Source organism: Otolemur garnettii, unplaced genomic scaffold (genome assembly GCF_000181295.1).
Source record: "Otolemur garnettii isolate 467f Iridium unplaced genomic scaffold, OtoGar3 scaffold00001, whole genome shotgun sequence".
In the NCBI taxonomy this organism is placed as follows: Eukaryota; Metazoa; Chordata; class Mammalia; order Primates; family Galagidae; genus Otolemur; species Otolemur garnettii.
The window spans coordinates 57,285,806-57,309,487 of record NW_003852396.1 but is presented as its reverse complement, the minus strand read 5'-3'; the positions used below and the strand labels follow the sequence as shown (position 1 = coordinate 57,309,487).

Genomic DNA, 23,682 nt, shown 5'->3' with positions numbered 1-23,682 from the left:
GGCAGTACAACAGGAGGTTAAGATGGAAGTTTCATGATACCAAAATGTAATAGATTTCAGATATCAAAATGAACCTTAAGACAGATCATCCTTTAGGAATTCTAGAGTAGGTGGCCAAAAAATATTTAGAGAACCTCACCTTCATTAAGGGATTAAAAATGTGGGTGTTTAGAAAAATATTTTATGAAGAAGAATACTTTAAGAAAGATTGTATAACTCTGAATCTTGTTGCTAAGGAGGCAGGAAGGAGAGGTATGTGTTCTCCCATTCAAAGGGAGCTCCCGTGGGGCCAATCTGAAAGCTTCAAAAACAGTCCTTGGAGTGGTTGGGGGCAGTGACAGATTATCTGACTTATACCTGAGAAAGCTAACAGACAGGAAGCCAGATACATCTTCTTGTGACTTCACAGTAGACAAACAGATTCAGAAAGCAACTGCTCTCCCCTCTGATATTGGGCCAATACTGCAAAAATTCTGGAGACTGAATGGGAAATGCACATTAGGAATGTCTATTTCATAAAGGATCCTTCTCAGGAAGGATAAAGAAGTTTAAGAGCATCAGGAGAGGACTTCCTACACAGATGTCCTCCCTATGATAATGGAATGATGGTTGGAAGGTTCCACCAGAGGCACCTCTGAAAAAAAAAGAGTCAGCTTCAAACAGTTACCGGCATGAAATCATCTTTTATGTTCTTTTCTCACTCTGCATTCCAATCCAGAGGGGCTGTTGACCTACAGAAAAGGAATAGAAATCCCAGAGGGAATGGGGAGTTAAGGAATCCTGCCTCCACTCCTCCAAGGATGGGACACATTTAATATCAACTCAAGTTTGAAGTTTTTGTTATGAGCTGTGCCTAGAGGTTTTTTGGTTACTACTATGTTTGTGAAGTGATGATAAAAATTTTATTACCCAAGAGTGACCATCTATGCTATGCAGCCTGATAAATTTTCATTCAGTGGCAGGGGAAGGACAGTTGGCTCTGAGCAAATTCAAAAGGACAGTGAGAGAACAAAATAAAGTTGCATTTAGAGTTCCACTCTCTGAGTCCTGCTTGTTCAGCATACTGATGACAATAGCATATAATATTCATATGTTGGGGTCAATGTCCACAAAATGGACTGAATTCAGATCAATATGCCTATCTTCAAAAGGATGAATCACTTTTTATTTTTTTTCAAATGCAGAACAACTACTTAGAGCTTTACAAGGTCATTAAAATTGTTGGGTCTGACTTGAGATATTCGTTTGAGGTATGGCAATCAATCTGCCTGCCACATTCAACTCCTCTTTCCAGATTAAACTGTCTTTATACCTTACCCCTTGCTCAAAAAAAAAAAAAAATTAAAAGAAAGAAAAAGCAATATCAGGCTGTTGTTTGATCATGGGAGGCCACTGAAGGACAAAGTTGTATTTTATTTCCAAAGACAGCCTGCTGTTAGAGTACACAGAAGTCTACTATTTGGGGTACCTAGTGGCCTTCATCATGGCCTTGTACAGAAGGTTTTTACCCAAACAGAGATGATAACATTTGAGCCAATAAAATCCTTTCTTTTGGAAATTTAAGCTAAGAGACTCAAAGAGAGGTTCTGATTGCTGCTGGGTGCTAGTATTAAAGGAAGTCCATATTTAACAGCCACATCCATCCTTGGAAGCCAGAACTGCTGTGCAAAGAGAATGTCAGGAATGAGACTTGGGGGCCCTTAAACAAGAATGACTGCCATGATTCCTTTAGATATTCTAGCCTTAGTTCCAATTTTATGAGCTTCATTATAATAGGACCTTCCTTTCTCATAAAGAATCTTGTTCTTTGCCATCAAAAAAAGCTCTGATCAGAGGAGTGTCATAAACTTGACCCAGTGGTACTGATTCATGGTGAAATCCTCACAGTTATATTAGGTCATTAAACCTGAAATGTCTGATGTCAAAAGTTTAGTTCAGTTTCAAACTTTGTTTGCTTCTCAAACAAGAAGCAGTACAACTAACCAAAGTATACACCTAAATTGTCAATACAGTTTTTCCATCTTAATGGTAGCTTTTGTACGTCAGCAGCAAAAAAGCCTGGATAGCAAGTGGCCATGAGATTGCAAAAGGTGTTTTCCACAGCTTGTTAAAATTGAATATCTTTCCTTGCAAGAAGTGATCCAAAGCCTGGAAGAAGTGGTAGTTGGTGGAAGGTTTGGTGAATATGGTAGATGACAGAGAATTTCCAAATATAGCTTGTGTAGTTTGAACACTGTCTTATGAGAGGATTGGCCTGTCTCTGTTGACCAATCTCAGCTATGTAATTGCAAGCATCTCCATCATTTTGTCCATCTGGTTGCAGTAGACATCTGCTTTAATCCATTGACCATGTTTTCTAAAGCTGTAGCAGATATATCAGCACCAGGCCACCAAGCAGACACCATTAACTTTTTTAATGAATATTCATTTTTGGACTGTGTTTTGAGACCTCGTCTTTATCCAACCATTGTATGGAATGCTTGTGATTGTCAAAAAGAATCCATATTTCATCACATGTAATAATAGGGTATAGGAATGGTTCACTTTTATGTCATGACATCAAAGAAAGGCAAGCTTTGAAATAATTTCTCTTTTGATGCTCATTTATTTCATATGGAACCCTTCTATTTAGCTTCTCTGTCTTATGTGTTTCAAGTGGTCCAATATTGTTGGAATAGTAACGTCAAACCTTGCTGCTAATTCAGGAATAGGTTGAGATGTATTCACTTCTGCTACAGCTTTCAGATCATCATTATCCACCTTTGTCTCAAGTGGCTCATTTGTAAGATTAAAATCACTAGAACAAAACTTTGCAAACCATTGACGTACTGGGGCTTTATTAGCCACACCCTTCTCAAACACTTTGTTGATATTTTAAGCTGCTTGAACTACACTTGTTCCATGATAAAACTCATATTCAAAAATAACATGGATTTTTTACTTATCCATGATTTTACCAAAGTTGTTCTAAATTTTTTTTTTTATTATTTGGGATTTATTGAGGGTACAAAGAATTAGATTACACTGGTTTCATTTGCTAGGTAAAGTCCCTTTCAATTGTGTCCTGCCCCTAAGAGATATGCCATATACAGTGACCCCTCCATTCCTCCCCCCCAGGTCCCTCATTCCCCTATTCCTCCACCTTGTATTAGAACATCTACTGCTTTCATATTAGAATTGAGTACATTGCATTATTGCTTCTTCATTCTTGTGATGCTTTGCTAAGAAGAACATGTTTCACTCTATCCAGGTTAATACAAAAGATGTAAGTCTCCATCTTTTTTAATGGCTAAATAGTAGTCCATGGTATACATATACCACAGCTTGTTAATCCATTCCTGGGTTGGTGGGCATTTAGGCTGTTTCCACATTTTGGCAATTGTAAATTGAGCTGCAATAAACAGTCTAGTGCAAGTGGATGCCTAGTAATGGGTTTTCAGGATCAAATGGAAGGTCTAATTTGAGTTCTTTGAGGATTCTCCATATTTACTTCCAAAAAGGTTATTACTTTGCCATCCTGCCAGGAGTGTAAAAGTGTTCCCTTCTCTGCACATCCACGCCAGCATCTGCAGCTTTGAAACTGTGATGTGGGCTAATCTCACTGGGGTTAGGTGATATCTCATGATGGTTTTGATTTGCATTTCTCTAATGATTATGGACAATGAGCATTTTTTCATATGTTTGTTAGCCATTTATCTGTCTTCTTTTGAGAAGGTTCTGTTTATGTCTCTTGCTCAGTGATATATGGGATTGTTGGCTCTTTTCTTGTTGATGAATTTGAATTCTCTATAGATCCTAGTTATCAAGCTTTTGTCTGGTTTTTAATATGAAAATATCTTTTCCCATTCTGAAGGTTGTCTATTTGCTTTGGTTGTTGTCTCCTGAGTTGTACAAAAGCTATTCAGTTTAATTAAGGCCAATTTGTTTATTTTTGTTATTGTTACAGTTGCCATGAAAGTCTTCTTCATAAAATCTTCCCCAGGCCAGTATCTTCAAGTGTTTTTCATCTTTTATCCAGCTTGAATCAATTTTTGTAAGTAGTGAAAGGTGTGGGTCCAGTTTTAGTCTTTTATATGTGGTTATCTAGTTCTCCCAGCACCATTTATTGAATAGGGATTATTTTCTCAGTGTTTTTTGTTGTTTGGTTTATCAAAGATAAGGTGGGTGGAAGATGTTAGTTTCATCTCATGGTTTTCTCTTCAGTTCCAAATGTCGATGTCTCTATTTTTGTGCCAATAACATGCTGTTTTGATCACTGTGGCCTTGTAGTATAGCCTAAAGTCTGGTGGGGTGATGCCCCTCAACTTGTTTTTATTACTAAGAATTGCCTTGGCTATACAGGATTTTTTGTGGCTCCATATAAAACAAAGAATTATTTTTTCCAAATCTTGAAAGTATGATGGTGGTATTTTAATGGGGATTGCATTGAATCTCTAGATTGATTTGGGAAGTATAGACATTTTAATGATGTTGATTCTTCCCAGCCATGAGCGTGGTCTATTCTTCCATTTGTTAATATCTCCTGCTATTTCTTTTCTTAGAGTTTCATAAATTTCTTTGTAGAAATTCTTCACCTCTTTTGTTATGTATATTCCTAGGTATTTAATTTTCTTTGAAGGTACTGTGAAGGGTATTGTGTCCTTGATTAGCTTCTCCACTTGGCTGTTATTGGTATATACAAAGGCTACTGGTATGTGAACAATGATTTTATAAAAAAATTTTTGGAAAGGTAATCACAAGCCAAAATGTGGGTTTGAAAAAATGAGGATGTATCTTCACAATAAAAAGAAAAGAAAACCGGCTTGATGCCCATAGCACAGTGGTTATGGCATCAGCCACATACACTGATGCTGGAGGGTTCAAACCCAGCCTGGGCCAGATAAACAACAATGACAAATGCAACAACAACAACAAAAAATGGCTGGGTCCAAGCTACTGGGAGGCTGAGGCAAGAGAATAACTTAAGCCAAGAGTTTGAGGTTGCTGTGAGCTATGGCACTCTACTGAGGGCGACATAGTGAGACTTTTGTCTAAACAAAGAAACGAACAAACAAACAAACAAAAAAAACCCCAAGAAGTCACATGGGCAAACAGACCATGTTATATACAAAGGTTTTTAATATGATTGTTGTGTACATTTCTTAAAAGTGGCTCAGATCATTTATTATCAATGATGTTTGTTATTTGTAGAACTTTTCGGCATTGGCAATTGAGAAAGAATGCTAATATACTAAAAACTTTTTGGTCTAGATATTGTAAAATCATATTAAGATGGAGATAACTACACTTCACATAGGAGAATCTTTGAAAACTAATTGTATAATAACCCCAATTCTTTCCTAACTCCTTTGAGATATATTCACTTATCTCCCTGGTTCTATCCTCTGGTATTTGGTCTAACCAATATTTCCTGAGCCCCTAGAGCACATGTCCTCAAACTATGGCCCATGGGCCACATGCGGCCTGCCTAGGACATTCATCTGGCCCACAGGGTGTTTTTGCCGCCACCGCCTGTCCTGCTTAGCACCTGACTCATCCCGGGGCCACAGTCTGGTCCTTCAATGGTCTGAGGAACAGTGAACTGGCCCCCTGTTTAAAAAGTTTGAGGATCCCTGCCCTAGAGTCACTCTCTGTTTCCCCAGTGGGTTGAGTCTGAGAAGTAATCTGATTTGGAAAGTTAGCATTTTATCCTGGTGTCATGGTAGTTCCTGGCTTAATTAAAACCCTAAGAATTTTTGTGTGTGTTTTTGGGTGTGTGTGGAACATTTATTGATGACAACACAAGATTATGCTTCCCTCAGTTGCCACCCTCCCCAAGAACAGATCCCAATAGGAATAGAAGAATGAGGCTCAGTGCCTGTGGCTCAAGTGGCTAAGGCGCCAGCCACATACACCTAAGGTGGCGGGTTCAAATCCAGCCCGGGCCCGCCAAACAACAACGATGGCTGCAACAAAAAAATAGCTGGACATTGTGGCGGGTGCCTGTGGTCCCAGCTACTTGGGAGGCTGAGGCAGGAGACTTGCTTGAGCCCAGGAGTTGGAGGTTGCTGTGAGCTGTGATGCCACGGCATTCTACCCAGGGGGACAGCTTGAGGCTCTGTCTCAAAAAAAAAAAAAAAAAAGGAATAGAAGAATGAGAAGCATCCATAGGATACCATTTCCCCCTCCCTAAGCTCTCCAGAGTCCCAGGCTTCACAATACCAGTGTACAAAACAAGTTTGGGTGAGCACAGACACTCAGAGAATCTCTGGCCAGCAAAAGAGTTCTGGGTGTTGGCTTCCTTTGCTCTTTGTTATGGTGCCTGCTGACTATAAAAACACACTTAGGCATCTCCACCCTGCTCCCTCACTTGGCCAAGCTTGAAATAGGCCCAAAGCAAAGCTATAGTAGAGGCAACAGGTATTATCTCTTCAGGAGAGAGGTCCTTTCACATGAAGTTGAAGTCATCTGAGTCAGGTGGGCTGGGAACAGTAGCTGTTACTCATCTCTGGTGGGAAGGCTTAGAGAAACCTAGTTTCAGGGGTTGAGGGACATATCCTGGAGCAAAATTGTGTTCTTTCTGCTTGTATGGATGTCTACTCTTCCTTTTGGAACTACAGTGATTTTGAGATGAGAACACTATTTGTGGCGTGAAGTCTCTTCATTACTTGTATCCAACTGACTCCATCAATGAGTCCCAATGGGGAACTTTATCAACATCCCTCCCCACCCTACACATCACCAATCTACCCACCCGCCCACAATCCTGTGTTATTTCCTCTTGTCCACTTGCCTGAGAGGTGGCTAGTGAAGGATATATTTTCTTTCCAGTAATTCTCTTGGAGATTCTCAAGGTTTAAGAAACTGCTTTGGAGGACTGCAGGTCAGATTTTAAGTCCTAGCCAAATATTGCTGAAGGATCTACTTGTATATGGACCTATGAAGTATTCTTCTGATGAAGCCTGTATAGAAACACTGGAGCCTGGTAGATGGTACGCAGGATCTGATGTCATGAGAACTCCCTGGATGGAGCTTGGATTCCTCATTTACTAGCTCTATGATCACTTTACTTCAGGGAAATGTACTTTACCTGAGAATAGGTAGGATGCATTAGCTTGCTCTTTTTTTTTTTTTTTTTGTAGAATGGGGAAAGACATTTTTTTAATAGTTGTGGTCAAAATTGTGGTTAAGAAGGAGAATTCTTGTAGCTGTGTGAGGACTACACAGAGCAAGGAGAGACGTTTGCCCTAGTGCTGAGAAGAGATAATATGAACTTCAACTAAAATGGTAGCCCCAGGGGATGGCTCTTACAGAACAGGAGACCGTTCTGCATATTTACCAGAGGAGTGTTAGCCCTCCCCAGATGTGGCTTTTCCAGCTGAGAGCTGGCTGCTTTCTCAAGGGGCATTTTCCTGAAAGTTTGGGTCAAAAACATGGATGTGCATTGTACATGGGAGCTCATATACAGAAAAATACAGTATATCCTAAATCTGTCTTTGCCTCAGGACTGAATTTTAGTGAACTTTTATTCTTCAGATTAATCTTTATCTCTTAATATTTGAGATCAAGAAAAAATAGACTTTTACATACTATCAAGGCATTAAATTTCTTTATTCCCTTTTCTGTCTGTTTATAAACAGACCATTTCTTTAAAATCTAGGTAGTAAAGGCCAGACCCATTAATACTGGGACACTGTCAACCTTTCTTTTAGAGTCAAGGCTGCCAAACTTTTTCTGCAACGTTCTAGATCATGAATATTTTATTTACATTGTTAGCCACACAGTCTTTGTCACAACTATTGAATTCTGCTGTTGTAACGCAAAAGTAGAAATAAGGCAATGTGTAAATAAGTGAGGTAACTGTGTTCTAATGGACTTCGTTTAGATTTGGCCTTCAGGCTATAATTTGCTGACCTCCATTTAGAGCTAAGGACTCAATGGGCATGTGGTCAGCCATTATGCTTTCCTGCGTGAGAATTGTACTGTGATGATCATTTGCTTTACTCTTGTGCAACTGCTAAGCTAATGCCATGTATGTTAAGGTTTCTGCGAGGACAGCACTCCACTTCTAGTACCAATATAGTACTAGTTAAATGATGTTATTTTTTATGACAAACTCACAAATGTCAGTGACTTACTCAGTGGACTTTTACTTTGTTGGTATATAAAGCCCACACGGTCTGCTATAAGGGTTTGTTGATGTTGGGGCACACTGCTCCATGCAGACATTCAAGGCTGACAATAGCTCTGTGATCATCTGTACAGAGCTTTCAAGGTCAAGCTTAGTGTTGATATCAAGCTGGTAGAGGAAAATAAATGATCGCTTATTAGAGGATTTTATGGGTCAAGTGTGGGTAAGTACAGTACTTCTGTTCACATTCCATTCATTGGCTGGAACATAGATCCTCCTGATTGCAGGGAAAGTTGGAAATGTACTCCAGGTTTTAGTGAGGAAAACATAAGCATAAACCTTGGCCGGACTGAATTCTCTGCCTCAGTCACTAAATGCATATAGTAATGACTGAGGCTTTGCACGCTAGCGTGTGTCCTTGGGCTAGGTTCAGGACCCATTTCACTTACACCAGGCATACAATCAGGATTCAACGTACAATGAATAAAAAGATACCTTGTCAGTTGTTAATTAGCAAGCACCTAACATACCTGTAAGAATGTAATAAACACCCGTATAACCTTTGGCTAGTCTCATATGTTAACATTTTATCATATTTATGGCATAGATTTTATTTTAGAAATAAACCATTATAGGTGGTGCCTTAGCTCAGTCAGCAAGGGCATCAGTCACATACACCTAAGGTAGTGGGTTTGAACTCGGCCCAGGTCAGCTGAGCAACAATGACAACTGCCACCAATAATAGCGGGATGTTGTGGCAGGCACCTGTAGTCCCAGCTACTTGGGAGGCTGAGGCAAGAGAATTGCTTAAGCCCAAGAGTTGGAGGTTGCTGTGAGCTATGATGCCATAGCACTCTACCCAGGGTGACAGCTTGCGACTGTCTCAAATAAAAAAAAAAAAAGAAAGAAAGAAAACATTATAGAAACAGCTTGAGGCTCCCTGGGTAATTTTCCTGAATTCCATTCCTCTGTCCTTCCTCACTGTTATGAATGAACTCAGTGTTTATTATTCTTAGGTACCCCCCTCACCTTTTTTGGAGTTCGAGACCTGCTGACTAACTTAACCAGATTCCAGTTATTATCAGCCAAATCTTTTGTGGGATGAAAAGCATGGTATTCTGTTAAAGCATATCAGAAATGGAAAGTTCTCAAATTCTCTTTTCCTCCTGATAACTAAGCTCAAGGTTCTGTAGCCTCCTGGGGGTAGAGGAAGGAAGGGGATCAAAGTTAAAGAGGTAATCAGTGGCCAGTCCATAAAAAGCCTCATGTGTCAGCTAAAAAATTGGGATTTTTATCATGAAAACAATGGGGAAACACCTTCCTTAATAGTTGTGGTCAAAGTTGTGGTTTAGAAGGTCAATTGTAGCTATGCGAGGACTACACAGAGCAAGGAGAGATGCTTGCTGAGAAGAGATACCATGAAATTCAACTAAAATGATGGCCCATGGGGGTGGCTCTTTTGGTGGCATAGACCTGGACGGCTGGGGGTTGGGGTGCTCTCACTGGATGGGCATGGAGTGGGGGTGTTTGGCATACCTGTTGTTGTAGGACATAACCACAAGAGAGACTCTACCTAACAAAATCAAATCAAATATCTTGTCCTGGTTGTTTGTACCCTCATGTTAACCTGAAATAAATTTACTTTTCAAAAAAAAAAAAAAAAGTAGAGGATACGTGAGTGGTATATAGAAAGAACTCAATAAACATTTCTCACTATAAAAAATAAGAAAAATAAAATTAAATAAAAAATAAACCTGGAGGGCTCACAGATGTTAATTCTTGTTATTTCAGAAAGGATCATACTGCAGTTTGGCATGGGAGTGCCTCAAGCAGAAACCGGTGCTGCTTCTTAGGACTTTGACCTTGAACTTTTCAGGTGAGTGGCAAAGGAGTCTGTTTCTATCAGGATTATAGCTCTGTTGGACTGCTGAACACTTTACATGCATTATCGTTTTTAATCTTCATGGCAACCCTGTGGGATAGTTATCATTTCTTCTTCATTTTATAAATGAGGAAAGTGAGGCCCAGTGAAGTTAGTTAATTACTATGTAGCTTGCCAAAGATTGCTAGAAAGAGTCTGAACTGGGTTGTTTTTTTAACTTAAATTTGACTTTGCTATCTTGCCACTTTGTCTGTCTCAAGGGATAACTACAAACTAATATTGACTGGAATTGTTATGTGTCCAGTACTGTTCTAAGCCCTTTACATGTGTTATTCCACGGAATCATCAATACAACCCTCTGGAGTAGGAAATATTATTATCCCCATTTTACTTTTGAGGAAACCAATGTCTAGAGAATTTCCATAACTTGTTCAAAATGACACATCTTGTTAAGAAGATTGGGACAACATGACTCTAGAGCCATCACTCTGTCCTATCTCTAAGGGAAGGATTATTATTTTGATCTCCAAAACTATGAGAAGAAGGAAAAGGCTATGTTATAATTTAAGGTATCTTATTAAACTTTTAAAATATAGCCCCAATTTCAATGTGTCAAGGTGTTATAGAGGGCATAGCTATAAGTTATATCCAATACCAGATTTGAATCAACATAGCTGATCCTTATTGTGGTGATATTAAGAAGTGGGATTGGCTAGGCACCGTGGCTCATGCCTATAATCCCAGCACTCTGGGAAATTGAGCCAGGAGGATCCCTTGAGCTCAGGCATTGAAAACCAGCCTGAGCCAGAGTGAAACTCCTTCTCTACTAAAAACAGAAAAATTAGCCAGAAGTTGTGGCAGGCACTTGTAGTCCCAGCTACTCTAGAGGCTGAGGCAGGAAGATCGCTTCCTCCCAGGAGTCTGAGGTTGTTGTGAGCCGGGGTGATGCCATGTCTAGCCTGGGGCAACAGGTGTCTAATCTTTTTTTCTTTTCTGCCACACACTGAAAGAATAAAAATTGTCTTGGTCTGCACAGTAAATACACTGAAAGCTGTAGCAAATGGAAGCTGATTAGCTAAAAAAGGTCCCATGCATACTTTTTGTGATATCTCACACCATAGATAGCAGAAAGAAGTTCTCGCAAAATCATCCTGGGGCCCGGGTGTACAGGTTGGACACCCTGGGAGGAGTTCCGTCATAGCAGCTCAAAAGCACTAAGACAGGGTTTTTGAGTGGGTTACTTAACATCATTGGGCTTTAATATTTCTATCTCAAAGAAATGAACTCTAGAACCTCCAATGCTTCCACACAATATGGGGTCCTCTCTGTGCTTCCTCCCACCCCCACTACAGCAGTAAATGACTTCCAAAAAATGACAAAAAGTTTACATGACAAAATATTTTTAGAAATGCAAAAAAGAATTTAATATTTCCAAGGATAAGGATAGAAAATATTTGAGGAAATGCTAAGAATTATATTTTAAGTCCCACTAACATTATAAACATACATGTAAGAGATCTGTTTGTACATTATACAGTCCAAATCGGTGCCTTCCATCTTTATTAAAAAAAATAAGATTTAAATAAATTAGTTAAACAAAGCAAGTGTGAAATAAATGCATAACTAAGAGCGTTAACATCTTTAAAAGAAATCAAGTAATAAAATAGTTTCAATATCTACCACCTTGAAAGAAATCAACATGGATAGAAATAAGAGAAGATTGACACAGAGAGGATTCTAAGAAAACAGGAGTTATTTCCTCTCTCATGGCTAATTCCTTTTTATAAAAGAGCTATTTCTTTATATAAATGTATTTGTAGCTATTAAATATATTTATTAAGATATTAAAATTGCTTTCATACCTACTTGCAAATCCCCCCTTTCCTCAAAGGAGTGAATCCTAGGGAGGGCAGGGTAAGATAGTTTCTTTCTTGATTCCTAAAAGGAATTGTGGAGGACCCTGGTAGCATTTGATCAATTTGTTTAAGTAGTAAATAGGTGGGGGCCAATTTCCCCCATCCCAAATTAAAATCTCTTGCTGTCTTTAATGGAAGGTCTTGGTGGTAATAGCTTAGAAATCCTGAGCTCCGTTACCACAGCTGCACCAAGGATTTCAGAGAGAGACATCCTGTCTCGGTACTCCATGTGCTGCAGGAGACTTGAGGTGGGACTGATGCCACCACCTCCATGGATGAGTGTTGCTGGGGGCAGCCTCATCACCCAGCCTCAAATATCCTCATTCAGCTCTTACCTTTTTGATATCACTTTCTTTGAGGAAGCTGTTGTTGACTTTCTTGCTAAGTTCCAGGCCTTGAAGCTATAATCCGTAAGAAGATGCCGACCTTGCTCTGGAGGGCCCTAGGGTCTAGCAGAAGACTACCGAATGTGTAGGTGTTTCACTCACTCCCATCATCACTTCCGCCCACCAGATTTACTTATCCCTCTCTCTAAGAAGAATATATTGCCCAGGAAGATTTCTAAGATTATTAAAGAGGAAAACACCTATGAGTCTGTGAGAGAAGACCGAATAAAACTTATGAAGCCAGACCTAAGAATATAGGGCTGAGTGGTACAGGGTTCTGGCCCCAGCACTCTCATGTCTTGGAGCTCGCCCTCTGCCAGGAAAGCATGGATAAGTGGGGTCTGATGACCCCTTGGCCCAGTGGTTCGCACCCTGGGCACACTGTACACATACAGACCCTGTGGATATCTTTGTCCTTCAGGACAGGAGTTGGTGGCCCAGAATGTCCATTGTTCTTTATTTTTTCACTTCACTGAAGGAGCAGTAGTTGGGCCCCAGGCCTCTCACGGTGCAGTCAGTGCTGTCACTGTCACACTTGCCACAGTGACATTCGGTGGCCACTGGGTATGTATACAGGGAGTCTGCATGGTGAGCACAGCCGGGCAGTCTCACTGTCTCGTACACCAACTCCTTGAAGGTACATGCTTTCTGGATGTTGGGCCTGGCGGGGTCCTTATACACCAGATCCTGAGGGGTTTAGGAAGGAGAGGGGTTACAATATTCTGAAAGTTTCTGCTTGGCTTAGTCAAAATGAGATAGGACTTAAAAACTGCTTGCTCTGATATTTACCCATTAAAACCCACATGAGCTTATACGTGACCTATATGCTATCTAGCATAGTTCCTACTTGTTCTGGAAATCTTACAGAAAATCTAAGTCCCTCTTTCTTATTCTCTATGGCTATATCAAAATATTATTTTCATATATTTTGAGGAACTTTTAAAAAATGATGAAAAGGAAACTATAACTTAAAATTCTAAGTTGACTTTTGTACTTAAGTGGAAGCTATGCTAATGACAATCCATAAACATACAAGTTAATTTCTCAGAAAAAAATATTTCCAAATACATTTTCCTGATGTATTTATAACATGTCAAAAATATATAAATTTAATGCTTGATTTAATATTTTTACAAAGGCTCATGTCAGATTTTAAATATTCCAATGCCTTGTAGACATTTTCCTCCTTTAAAAGTTGCAGGCTTTGTAGTTTCAAAGAATACATAGTTTGCACATAAGGACTTTTAATCCAGGCAGAGATTATTTGTTCTAGCACTTTCCAGTGGAAAAGTTATTTGAACTGATGAGAGAAATTGGGGTTGCTGTTTAATTTATTTTAATGTCATCCTACCAAGTCTATATCTCAAGAAGAAACAATAAATTGTAAAATAAGTAGAGTTTGATTAAGCTCATGGACCATCACATAAAGTACATTTCATTTAAATAGTTGCTATTTTCAATTTTAGTTTGTAGAATAAAATTCTGCATGGATAACTAACTAGGTATTGCAGGGAAAAAACAAGTGGAAACTGCCTCTTTACTTGGATTTATGCAAGGAAGCTGTACAGAAGCAGACCAGCAACCATGCTCTGCGTCTTGGTTTTTTCAGTGCTATAATGAAGGGAGTGAGTTTGCGGATTCATTTTCTTTCTAACAATCTGCAAGAACTGATTGTGTTCTCACCCTGTTTGCTGGCATTCGTAGGCAGGCGAGCCAAGGAGACAATTTTAAGAATGTGTCGTTTGTGTTTCTTTGTGAGTTGGAAACATATTTTGGTACTATCTCTATGGCAAAGATAGGGCCTCAGTTACAGGAATTGCCTTCTTGAGAATATTGTAAAGTCCTCGATGCTTAAATGCATGTATATCTCTCTATCTGTAAAAATATAACACAGAAATACTTTTGTGGAGGGGAGAATGCAGAGTTCGTGTATTATCAAATGCAGCAGATTAGATCTGAGGCGTTCCTAAACTTACCCAAATCATATCCAAGTCCACATGTCTAACTGATATCACGGTTGTTAACCCTAATGATAACACAGACCGCATTGGCTAAGGGATTCATGGCTGTTACTTAGGAAACCTAAAATGCTGACAAATTGGAAGGTAATGAAGGCTGCCTCCTATAGACCCACAACACCATCCCTTCTAGCAAAGCACGGTACATACCCTGGTGTAGCAGTACCCTGCGCACCAAGTGGTATTAATGCTGATGCAGAAACGACACTCTTCCTTCTCTACTGCAATGGTGATGTTGGCCAGGTCACAGCTATTGCAGCAGATGGCTTGCCAGCAACAGAAAAGGAAGCAAAACTGGATTGACTTCATCCTGGTCTGGGAAGCAAAAAATTAAACCCATTTTAGAAACCGAGAAACCGAAGAATTACGATCGTTATGTAAGTTGACTAAACCACAAATACTTGGTCTACCCAATCACATTTTGCTTCAGTGTTTTTTTCTTTGTTATGTTTTTCTTTTTTTACTTTTTTGTTTCTGAAGACCATATGCCTCTTCTTTCTTGAAACTTCATTTTTTTGTCAAAGTAGAAATACATTGTAGATCAAAACTTCAATATCATGATTTAAGCAGAGCTGTATGTAAAGAGAGTACTACTGCTGTCATAAAGTGATATTGGTCTATAAAATCAGTTACTTGCTAACAGTGATTACAATGCATTAATCCCAGGTTGACAAACATAAATTTCCTATGTAATAGTAGTTCAAAGCTCTAGAGTTTTTCTTTAGAGCCTGAAAAAGCTGTAATTTCAAAAGTAGCCATCACCACTTGATAACCATAGATGCCAAGACTTACCTGTGGTTGGCTGTCTTGCCTGGGGAAAGCTGTAGATGGAGCCCAGTCAGAGTTCCCCTTTTATACAAAATCGTGTATGTGCAACTAACACCTTGTGGATTTGTTGAGTATTAATATGATCAGTGCTTGGCTGCAGCTTGCTGTAAATGAATCAGTGTTTAGATAGACAAGGAGATCAAGCCTTTCCAAAGTAGTCTAAACGCAGTAGATCAGAAAAAAATAGTGCTATCAGAGAGGAGAATTTTGTACAAATTAAATTTGATACAGTAGCACACCCACTCCTTTACCTTGTCAAATTAAATCTGACTCTAGATTTTTCTTCTGTATCTTCAACCTGGGGAACAGAATCCTTTCCAACTATTGCTTTGGCCCTGCTGAGTAGGGGCATTGAAAAGATATGGTTAATATATTGCTCCAGAGCATATTGAAAGCTGTGAGGGAAGAACAAAAAAACAAAGAGAAAACATTTCATGATCTAACTCTTAAGTGTGAACTGTATCTCTCTCTACCTCCCACATCCAGGGCTCCTAATTTCAATCCTTATTTTTTGATGCTTTAGCAAGAACTTTCTACTTTACTTGTTAATTCCCTAAATATGGTGCTGATTGATTTTCTTTAGATGTTTACATGGGATGTTCTTTCTGTCTGAGATGTTCTTGTTTACTCCTTGTCTCCTCCATTAGGATCCTGACCCCGGGCAAATCCCCCAACATTCAACCTGTCAGAGTTTAGGAAGGGAGATGAGAGAGAACTTGAATCAGTACCTTCTGTTTGGGATCACTTACAGACATCTGTTTTCTCCAGGAGACTATCAGCTCCCTGGAGACAGGGATTTATTTGTTTTACCAATATTGATTAATTAAGTGGTGGTACTGGAGCAAAAGGACAATTGCAGCAATATTAGGGTCTAATGTCAGAGTTGAAACAGGAGTCAAATCACACAGGACCTTTCTGGGGAAGGTAAAGGCTTTGATTTGTACTTTACAAGTGATGGGACCCATTGTAGGATTTTTAGTAAAGCAGTGACACGATCTAATTTGGGTCTGAAAGGTCTGCTCTGACTGCTGTGTTGTTCTGAGGAGAACATAGGTAGAAATAAGAGGACCTATAAGAGCTGCAATAACCTGGGTGAGAAATGACCCTTGTTCAATATGGCAGCACTGGAGATAAAGAGACAGGATCTGATTCTGGATGTGTTTGGAAAGTAGAATCAATCCAAGTTTTTGATGGATAGATGTTGATGTAAGAGAAAGAAGAGTCAAGGATGGCTGTAAAGATTCTGGTCTGAGTAGCTGGAAGGATAAACTTGCTACCAACTGAAATGGGATGGCTGTAGAGGTAGTAAATTTGGGGGAAAGATAAGGAGTTCAGTTGACCTTGAGGTGTCTGTAATAGATTGAGGATATCATGAAGATTGTTTTTCCTTTTTCCAAAGAAGTCTGAGAAGGAGAGGGTGTAGTATCCCAGAAGCCAAGAAAAAGAATGTATCAGGGAGGGGCGAGTGATAACCATGCCAAATGCTGCCGGCAGGTTGAGTAGGGCCAAAAATTGCACAATGCATATGGCAATATAAAGATTGTTAGAGTTCTTGGCTATAGAAGTTCTTTTGGAACTAAAACCTGATGGTAGGTGAGATGCTGGAGTGTGGGGAGGTGGAGGTGCAGATGGTGGTAGGTGTGGAGGTGTGGTGGGTAGGAAGATGGTGGGTGAGATGTTGGTAGGTGGGAAGGTGTAGAGGGTGATGTTCTTGTAGGTGGGGCAGGGTGTCAATTTTATGTTGCTTTCCATAAAGAAATAAGACTGGGTAATTTATAAAGAAAGAAAGTTTATTTGGCTCACAATTCTGCAGGCTGTACAAAAAGCATGGATCCACTTCTGGTGAGGGCTTCAAGGAGCCTCCAACAAGGTGGAAGGTAAAGGAGTACCAGGTGTGTCACATGGGCAGAGAAGAAGCAAGAGAGAGTGGAGGGAGGACTTGTGCTGTTTTAAAGAACCAGCTCTTGCTTGAACTAATAGATCAATAACTTATCCAGGGGTGGGGGGTAGGGCAGCAAGCCATTTCTGCAGGTGATCCAAACACCTACTACTTGGCCACAGCTCCAACATTGGAAATCAAATTTTAACCTGAGATTTGGAGGGGACTGATAGTCAAATCCCATCAGGAAGAGAGGTGGGTGCAGTGCTGGTGGGGAGAGAGAGGGATGAGGGAGGAGGAATGATGGGTGTGGACTGGTGTCTGGGCAGGTGTAGCAGGTGGGGAGGTGTGGTGTTAGGCTCTGCAGCTGGCCTCTGAGTAATTTCATTTTCTCCATAAACTAGGAAGTAAGGTCATCACCTGAGAGTAAAGATGAGGAAGGAGTTACTGAGGGTTTATGAAAAGAGGAAAAGATTTGCAACAGTTTTCTGAGACTGGGGGAGGCTCAATTAACAGTGTATAGCCTGAGTCCAGCGTGTACTTTACACTTGTAATGCATGAGTGAAGGGGCCCACTTGAGGCTTATGGTATGAAAATTTAACACCAGATCACTTATCATGGATGTACATTTTACTTCTGCCTTCAGAGCAGGAGTTCAGTCACATATGTGATAAAAAATTAGATTTATTTAAGATAATGATTTTTATCAAAGTGAGATTGTCTCAATAATGAAGATAGAACTTAGCCTATTCATTTCTAGACTTCTAGAATAAAACTGTCTTGTGTTTTAGCACAATAATATTGACTGTATTTAATGACAAACTACTGAACACTTTTCAGGGAAACCCTATGTCAGGTTCTCTCTTACCAGCTTGAAGCACCTTCTAGTTCCCCAAAATCGCATGTTTTTTTTTTTTCTCCTCCTTCTTCTTCTTCTTTAAAGGAAATGGGTTCTGTTTCCTCTTCCTGATGTATGTTTCTAATCTCCTTTTCCTCTAAGCTACTCTACAGGCACTTCAAGACTTCATTTAAATGTAACTTTTTCTAGGAGACATCCGCCCACTCTGCCTTACATGGTCTCTCAGTCCAGTGGTTTCTGTTTTATGGGCCTTCAGTTCCCAGTACCTACCCAAGGTAACACTCACCACAGTTCATTTCAAGTGCATAGACTTCTCTTGTGAATTCTGATAAGCCAATGTCTTCAACTGTTAGAGGATCCCTGGAATGTCTGTGCTCAAAAGCTCATATTGTTCTTTCATTTATAAAGAAGTTACTCCCAAATTATTCTTTAATATTTGGGTTCAAAATAGTAAATTAGGCTGACTGTGGTGGCTCACACCCGTAGTCCTAGCACTATGGGAGGCCAAAGTGGGTAGATTGCTTGAAATCACGAGTTTGAGACCAGCCTGTGTAAAAGCAAGACCCCATCTCTAAAAACTAGCCAATGTTGTGGCGGGCACCTGTAGTCCCAGATACTTGGGAGGCTGAGGCAAGAGAATTGCCCGAGCCTAAGAGTTTGAGGTTGCTGTGAGCTATGATGCCATGACACCCTACAGAGGGTGACAAAGTGAGACTCTGTCTCAAAATAAATAAATAAGTAAATAACTAAAACAGTAAATTAAGCACCTGTGCTCATATTGTGATGAGTTACCTACTCTTTCTATGGTCTGGCATCCTCTTCCACTTTTTCTTTTGTTCATGTGGTATATGTTTTATAAAGTTTTAAAATGTTTACTGTTTTTATTTTCTTTCTAATTGTTTTATTATCATCATTTAAGTGTATTTTAATTATAAAATTATTAAAGTAGAATTATCTGCTTTATTTAAATTATAAAATAATAAATGATATGTGATATAATTTTTCCATAGATAGGAACAACATTTTATGACATTTTTACCCTGTCAAATAAGTCAACATTGACAATCTAGAGCTTCACTGTCCAATAGAGCAGCCACCAACCACATGTGGCTGTTAACACTTGGAATTCAACTAGTCCAAAGTAAGATTTTAAGTGTAAAGTATACACCAGATTTTAAGGATAAAATAAGAAAGCATGTACAAGATCTCAATAACTTTTATTTTGATTATATTTGAAATGACTATATTTTATTAGGCTAAGTAAGATTTTTTTATTAAGTTAAAATGTCACCTAGTCCTTTTTACCTTGGCCTTACTTTAAAATGCAGCTACCAAGAAATTTTAAATGTTTCTATTGGACAGCACTGGTATAGAACTTGTCAGCTAATGAGTAAATTTGCAGAGGTCACAAGACCTACTTACTTTTGTCTAATGTCTGGCCTATGTGCATTATACCTGGTCAGTCTAGGTTAACTTATATAACTGTGAAAACTATTAAAATAAAAAGCCCACTGAAAGCCAATGCTTGTTACTATAAAGACACAACAAGGCACTTGATGTTTTTCAGTGAAGGGTGAGGAGAGTCCGTCTTTGTATTAGCTGGTAAACTTCTTGTTCTCATCCTCTGCACAGTTAGACAGAACTGCATTTCATCAGATGAGACACCGAAAAAACAAAACAAAATCAGAGGCTCATTCCTGCCCTGCTGCGTTTTCTTTCCTTTAAGGAAAAGGGAACAAAATGGAATGGAATTTTCCTGATCGGAGCTCTTTTAAAAGCAGTAATGGCACTCAGAATATTCCATGATGGTGTTCCAGTAAGAAGGCAGTCCATTTGGTATCAGTCAACTGATAATGCAGGAAGCTAAAAATATTTCCTCAGCTTGATAGCAGTTGGATCTTGCATAGAGTAAGCATTCAGTAAATCCATATGGATTTGATTTTGTTTTGATGTCGGTTGGCAGGTTTCTGGAAAATAAAGCATAAAGCACTAAGAACAATATATACATCCAAGTACCTAACAATATATTGATGCTTCATGTGGTCTATTCTGAAAGGATAGTAAACTGCTGACAGGCCAGCAGTTGTCCCCAGCACAAAATGCAGGTGTGAATTGTTTCTATGTCTTTTTGTGTTGCGTCTTATACATACATACACACCAACACATGCATAGACAGATGAAGTGTTAGGATAACAGTTTAGGATGCTGTCGCATCCTCTTTAAGTTCTTCTGTATCCTTTCAGGAAAATGCTATTGTCCTCATTTTAAGAAGTGCAACCATTTATTGACCACTTGTTCTGTACCAGTCATTGTGCTAAAGGTTGACATGCGTTATACCGTGGAATGTTCTCAGCAGCCTTATGAAGTACACATTATCATCATCCATACATGACAACTGAAAAAATGAAGATCAGAGAAATGCATGAAGGTGACTAATGTCATGGTAAGTAGCAGAGCTTCATTCTAGACCTTATAAGGGGATGCCCGCATTCCTGGCATTACTTCAGTCACATAACTACTTATTTACTAGACAGACTGGCCCAGTGGATAAGAAGCACCGAGGCATTGAGGGCTGAGGACATCACTACTATTCCACATCAACATAGTGGGCTTTTTTTTTTTTTTGAGACAGAGTCTCACTCTGTCATCCAGGCTAGAGCAGAGTGCTTTCATCATTGCCCACTGCAGCCCCAACGTCCTAGGCTCGGCCTCCCGAGGAGCTGGGATTGCTATAAGATAATTCTCTACATGTTGGTCACCTCTTTGTAAACTTTTGTAAGGAATATTTTGTACATAAAGTTACCTTCAGCTACAATTTCTCATTTTCCCTCTCTATGGTGACCATAGGAGTGACTTTTGGGACACCTAGAATCTGTTGTAACAGTTTTCTGAACTGTCCTTTTTCCCCAAGGCTTTCCGTCCCTCCCATACCTTTGTCCACTCAGTGCTCCATCTGTTCCTCCAGCAGAGCAGGAACAAAACTGTAGCATCTGTACAAAGTATATTTAACAAGACTCGCCCTAGTCCTCCGCTCTACCAACTGTGCTATCGAAGGTTCTCTTTAAAAAGACTCTCTTTGCCTGGATTTATTTTCCCCTTGAAACAGCTTAGAATTACTAGGTGCTTTTCAGATATTTTGTCTTTCCACTACTTTTCAACAAACAACAACGACAGCAAAATTAAACACTCCAGAAAATAATTTTTTAAACACTGGCTGACTTCATAGCTGCTGTGTTTGCTCTAAATGTCATGGCAGATTTCTCTGCAAAGCAGGATTGCTAGAATCTAGAATTTAGCCCAAGGAAAAATAACTTCTGTTAAAAATACCAAATCCTATATATAGGAAGAAGGTGAGACACCAGGTTGATCTCTGCGAGTCTTCATAAATATTGAAGTGAATTCCAATCTCAATGGAATTTCCTTTTTTCTCTCTGATAGACCAATAACCCTATGGGAACCACATAATTTTAGATCACATACTTTTGTTTCTGGTCCTGTACTCTCTTGACACCTTTCATGGAGAAACCCAAAAAGAGAATGGAGATAATTTTGAGTGAGAGACGTAGATGCTTAAAGAAGACAAACAATAATTTATAGCTTTAATTCTACTTTGCTTTGAGAGTTATTTATATCACATTTCAAAAATTGCTTTCACCTTTATTATCTCAGTTTATTTTCACTCAATCCTCTGAGCGATCTTTTAAGGTGGCAGGGCAGACATTACTCTCACCAGAAAGCAGAGAATTAAACCACTCGTTGTCTCGCCTCTGGTTACACTGAGTGGCAGAATTTTGACTTATAGCTCAACTTTTTATAAAATGTGTAATTTAAAGCATTCTATTTTAGGTAGCTCCATTCTCTATTTTTAGCAAAAAATAAAAAATAAAAATAAAAACAAAAAAAGGTAGCAATTTTAGAAACATCGTGTGGCAGACTGCTAGCTTTCCTCTGATAATATTCTCCCACTACTGTGCCATAGGAATAGAATTTTTAGCTGGGCATATGACTGTACAGAACAAAGAGTAAGTGGCCCACTATCCTTGCAGCCAGGAATGGACATGCTTTGAGCAAAAAGGTGGAAGTGGAATGCTGTGTGGCAGCTGTCAGGAACTTTAGAAGACAGGTGGCAAACAACTTTTGCTTTTTTGTTTCTCCTCCGTATTGCTCCTTACAATGTGGCTAGTTCATCTTGGGCTAACAGAGTAAGTTGGTAGGCCAGTGACCTGGAAGGGTACCTGAGTTTTCCTTGACTTTTCAGTGCTACCAGTCCAGCCCCATACTATATAACTTTAGAATTTTAAATGAGAGAGAAAACAATCTCTATTCTCTTGAGATCACTAATATTTTGGGTCTCCCTTACTTTTAGCTGAATGAGTTCACTAATACATGTGGTCAAAGCCACTAAGTCAGGGCAGGACTCTCATTCTTAGCTCAAATGCATATGATCGCCGGCCTTGGTAGAGTCTATGGAGGGCGGAGAATGTCTATGGTGCGTCCCTGGAGATGAGCCTGAGACTGAATCCTGGAGACTGCTCTTGGAAATGTTAACGCTGGGGAAACTGTCATTCTTAAACTACATATTTTTGTTTTCTAAAGTACAGAGATTTTAACTTATCTTTGGCATAGAACTTTCTAGTTAGAGAACAGACATGTGAGATATGGGATTTCTGTCTCCATTTCCTTCATTCTTTTTCTTTCCCGGCACTGGTGGAAAAGTCATCTTTCAGTGCAGGACATTGATGTGTGCTACTGGAAACAAGAAAGGAATATGTGGTGTGTAGATGCTCAGCAATGAGGAATTTGGAAAGCCCAAACTACAACTATGGGGAACCAGGAAAAAACATATCTACAGCCTTGACCTGGGAGAGAGTAGAGAAATTAGCAGGCCAGGAGTAGAAGGGTAGAGCAGGGAAGCTGGAGAGAGAAGATATCTGGATGCTCCTCTGAGGCTGACTCGATAGACTGGGAAAGATCAGGAAATGTGAAGAGATAATTTGGATGACTTTGTGTGAGTATTGTTGAGAGGCTAACAAGTGCTTGTTTCCAATACTGTATTGTATTCCATCTGCCCTGTGTCCACCTAGTACTGTGGCCCATAGGAAGTGGGTTGCATAAAGCAGAGCTGTTCTTGTAGAATAGACATGTTTGTGGAGGTGTGACTGGGGGATCGCTTAGAAAGAAAATAGATAGCCTGTTGGTTGAATGAGAATTTGAGGGGAAATGTTTTTACTATCCTGAGGAAGAAGAACTATTGCTTATTGTCAGAGAGAGATGCATGTGCTTTTGATAGGGATCTTGTGTCAAGAGATGAATGAATGATTTTCTTGGGGGCTCAAGTGACACAGCATGGCACAGAGTTTGAGGAAGGCCGCACCCCTCTTTTACCATCCGGGAACTTTCAGCATGAGCCTCCTTGGCAACAACCTTGACCTTCATACAAACCATTTCATCTGCCATGGGAACTGCTCTCATGTAGTTCCATAAGTCTTGGAGAGTGAGAGCCAGAGCCCGAGTAGAAAACATCGCAGACACTTGGTGAAAAATGAAGCTGGACAACTGGTTTACAGGCATGTGAGGCACCATTTGGTGGACTTGCCAAAGAGTCGAGGACACTTGTAGAGGGGGATTGGGGTTCTTACTGAGATGGGGGGTTAGGGAGGGGCCAAAGGTCATTAAAATCTGGACATAGAGTAAGTCATAAGGTAGTAGAATGAGGATCCCCCAAATCAGTGGACATAAAGTCGGCAAAGGGAAGAGTGTGTGCCAAGGCCTAGAAAAAAATGGGCGCTCAGTGCATCCTATGA

At 39.7% G+C, this 23,682-nt stretch overlaps 1 protein-coding gene across 1 annotated transcript; it reads right to left on the bottom strand.

Annotated features, from left to right (window-relative positions):
* Positions 1–12,652: 12,652 nt before the first annotated feature.
* FSHB (follicle stimulating hormone beta subunit) lies at positions 12,653–14,651 on the bottom strand. Its single transcript, XM_003781203.2, has 2 exons — positions 14,463–14,651; positions 12,653–12,981 (listed from the first exon to the last, which is right to left on the bottom strand). Exons 1-2 carry the CDS (start codon positions 14,619–14,621, stop codon positions 12,751–12,753), a joined length of 390 nt encoding a protein of 129 aa, XP_003781251.1. The 5' UTR covers positions 14,622–14,651; the 3' UTR covers positions 12,653–12,750.
* Positions 14,652–23,682: the final 9,031 nt, after the last annotated feature.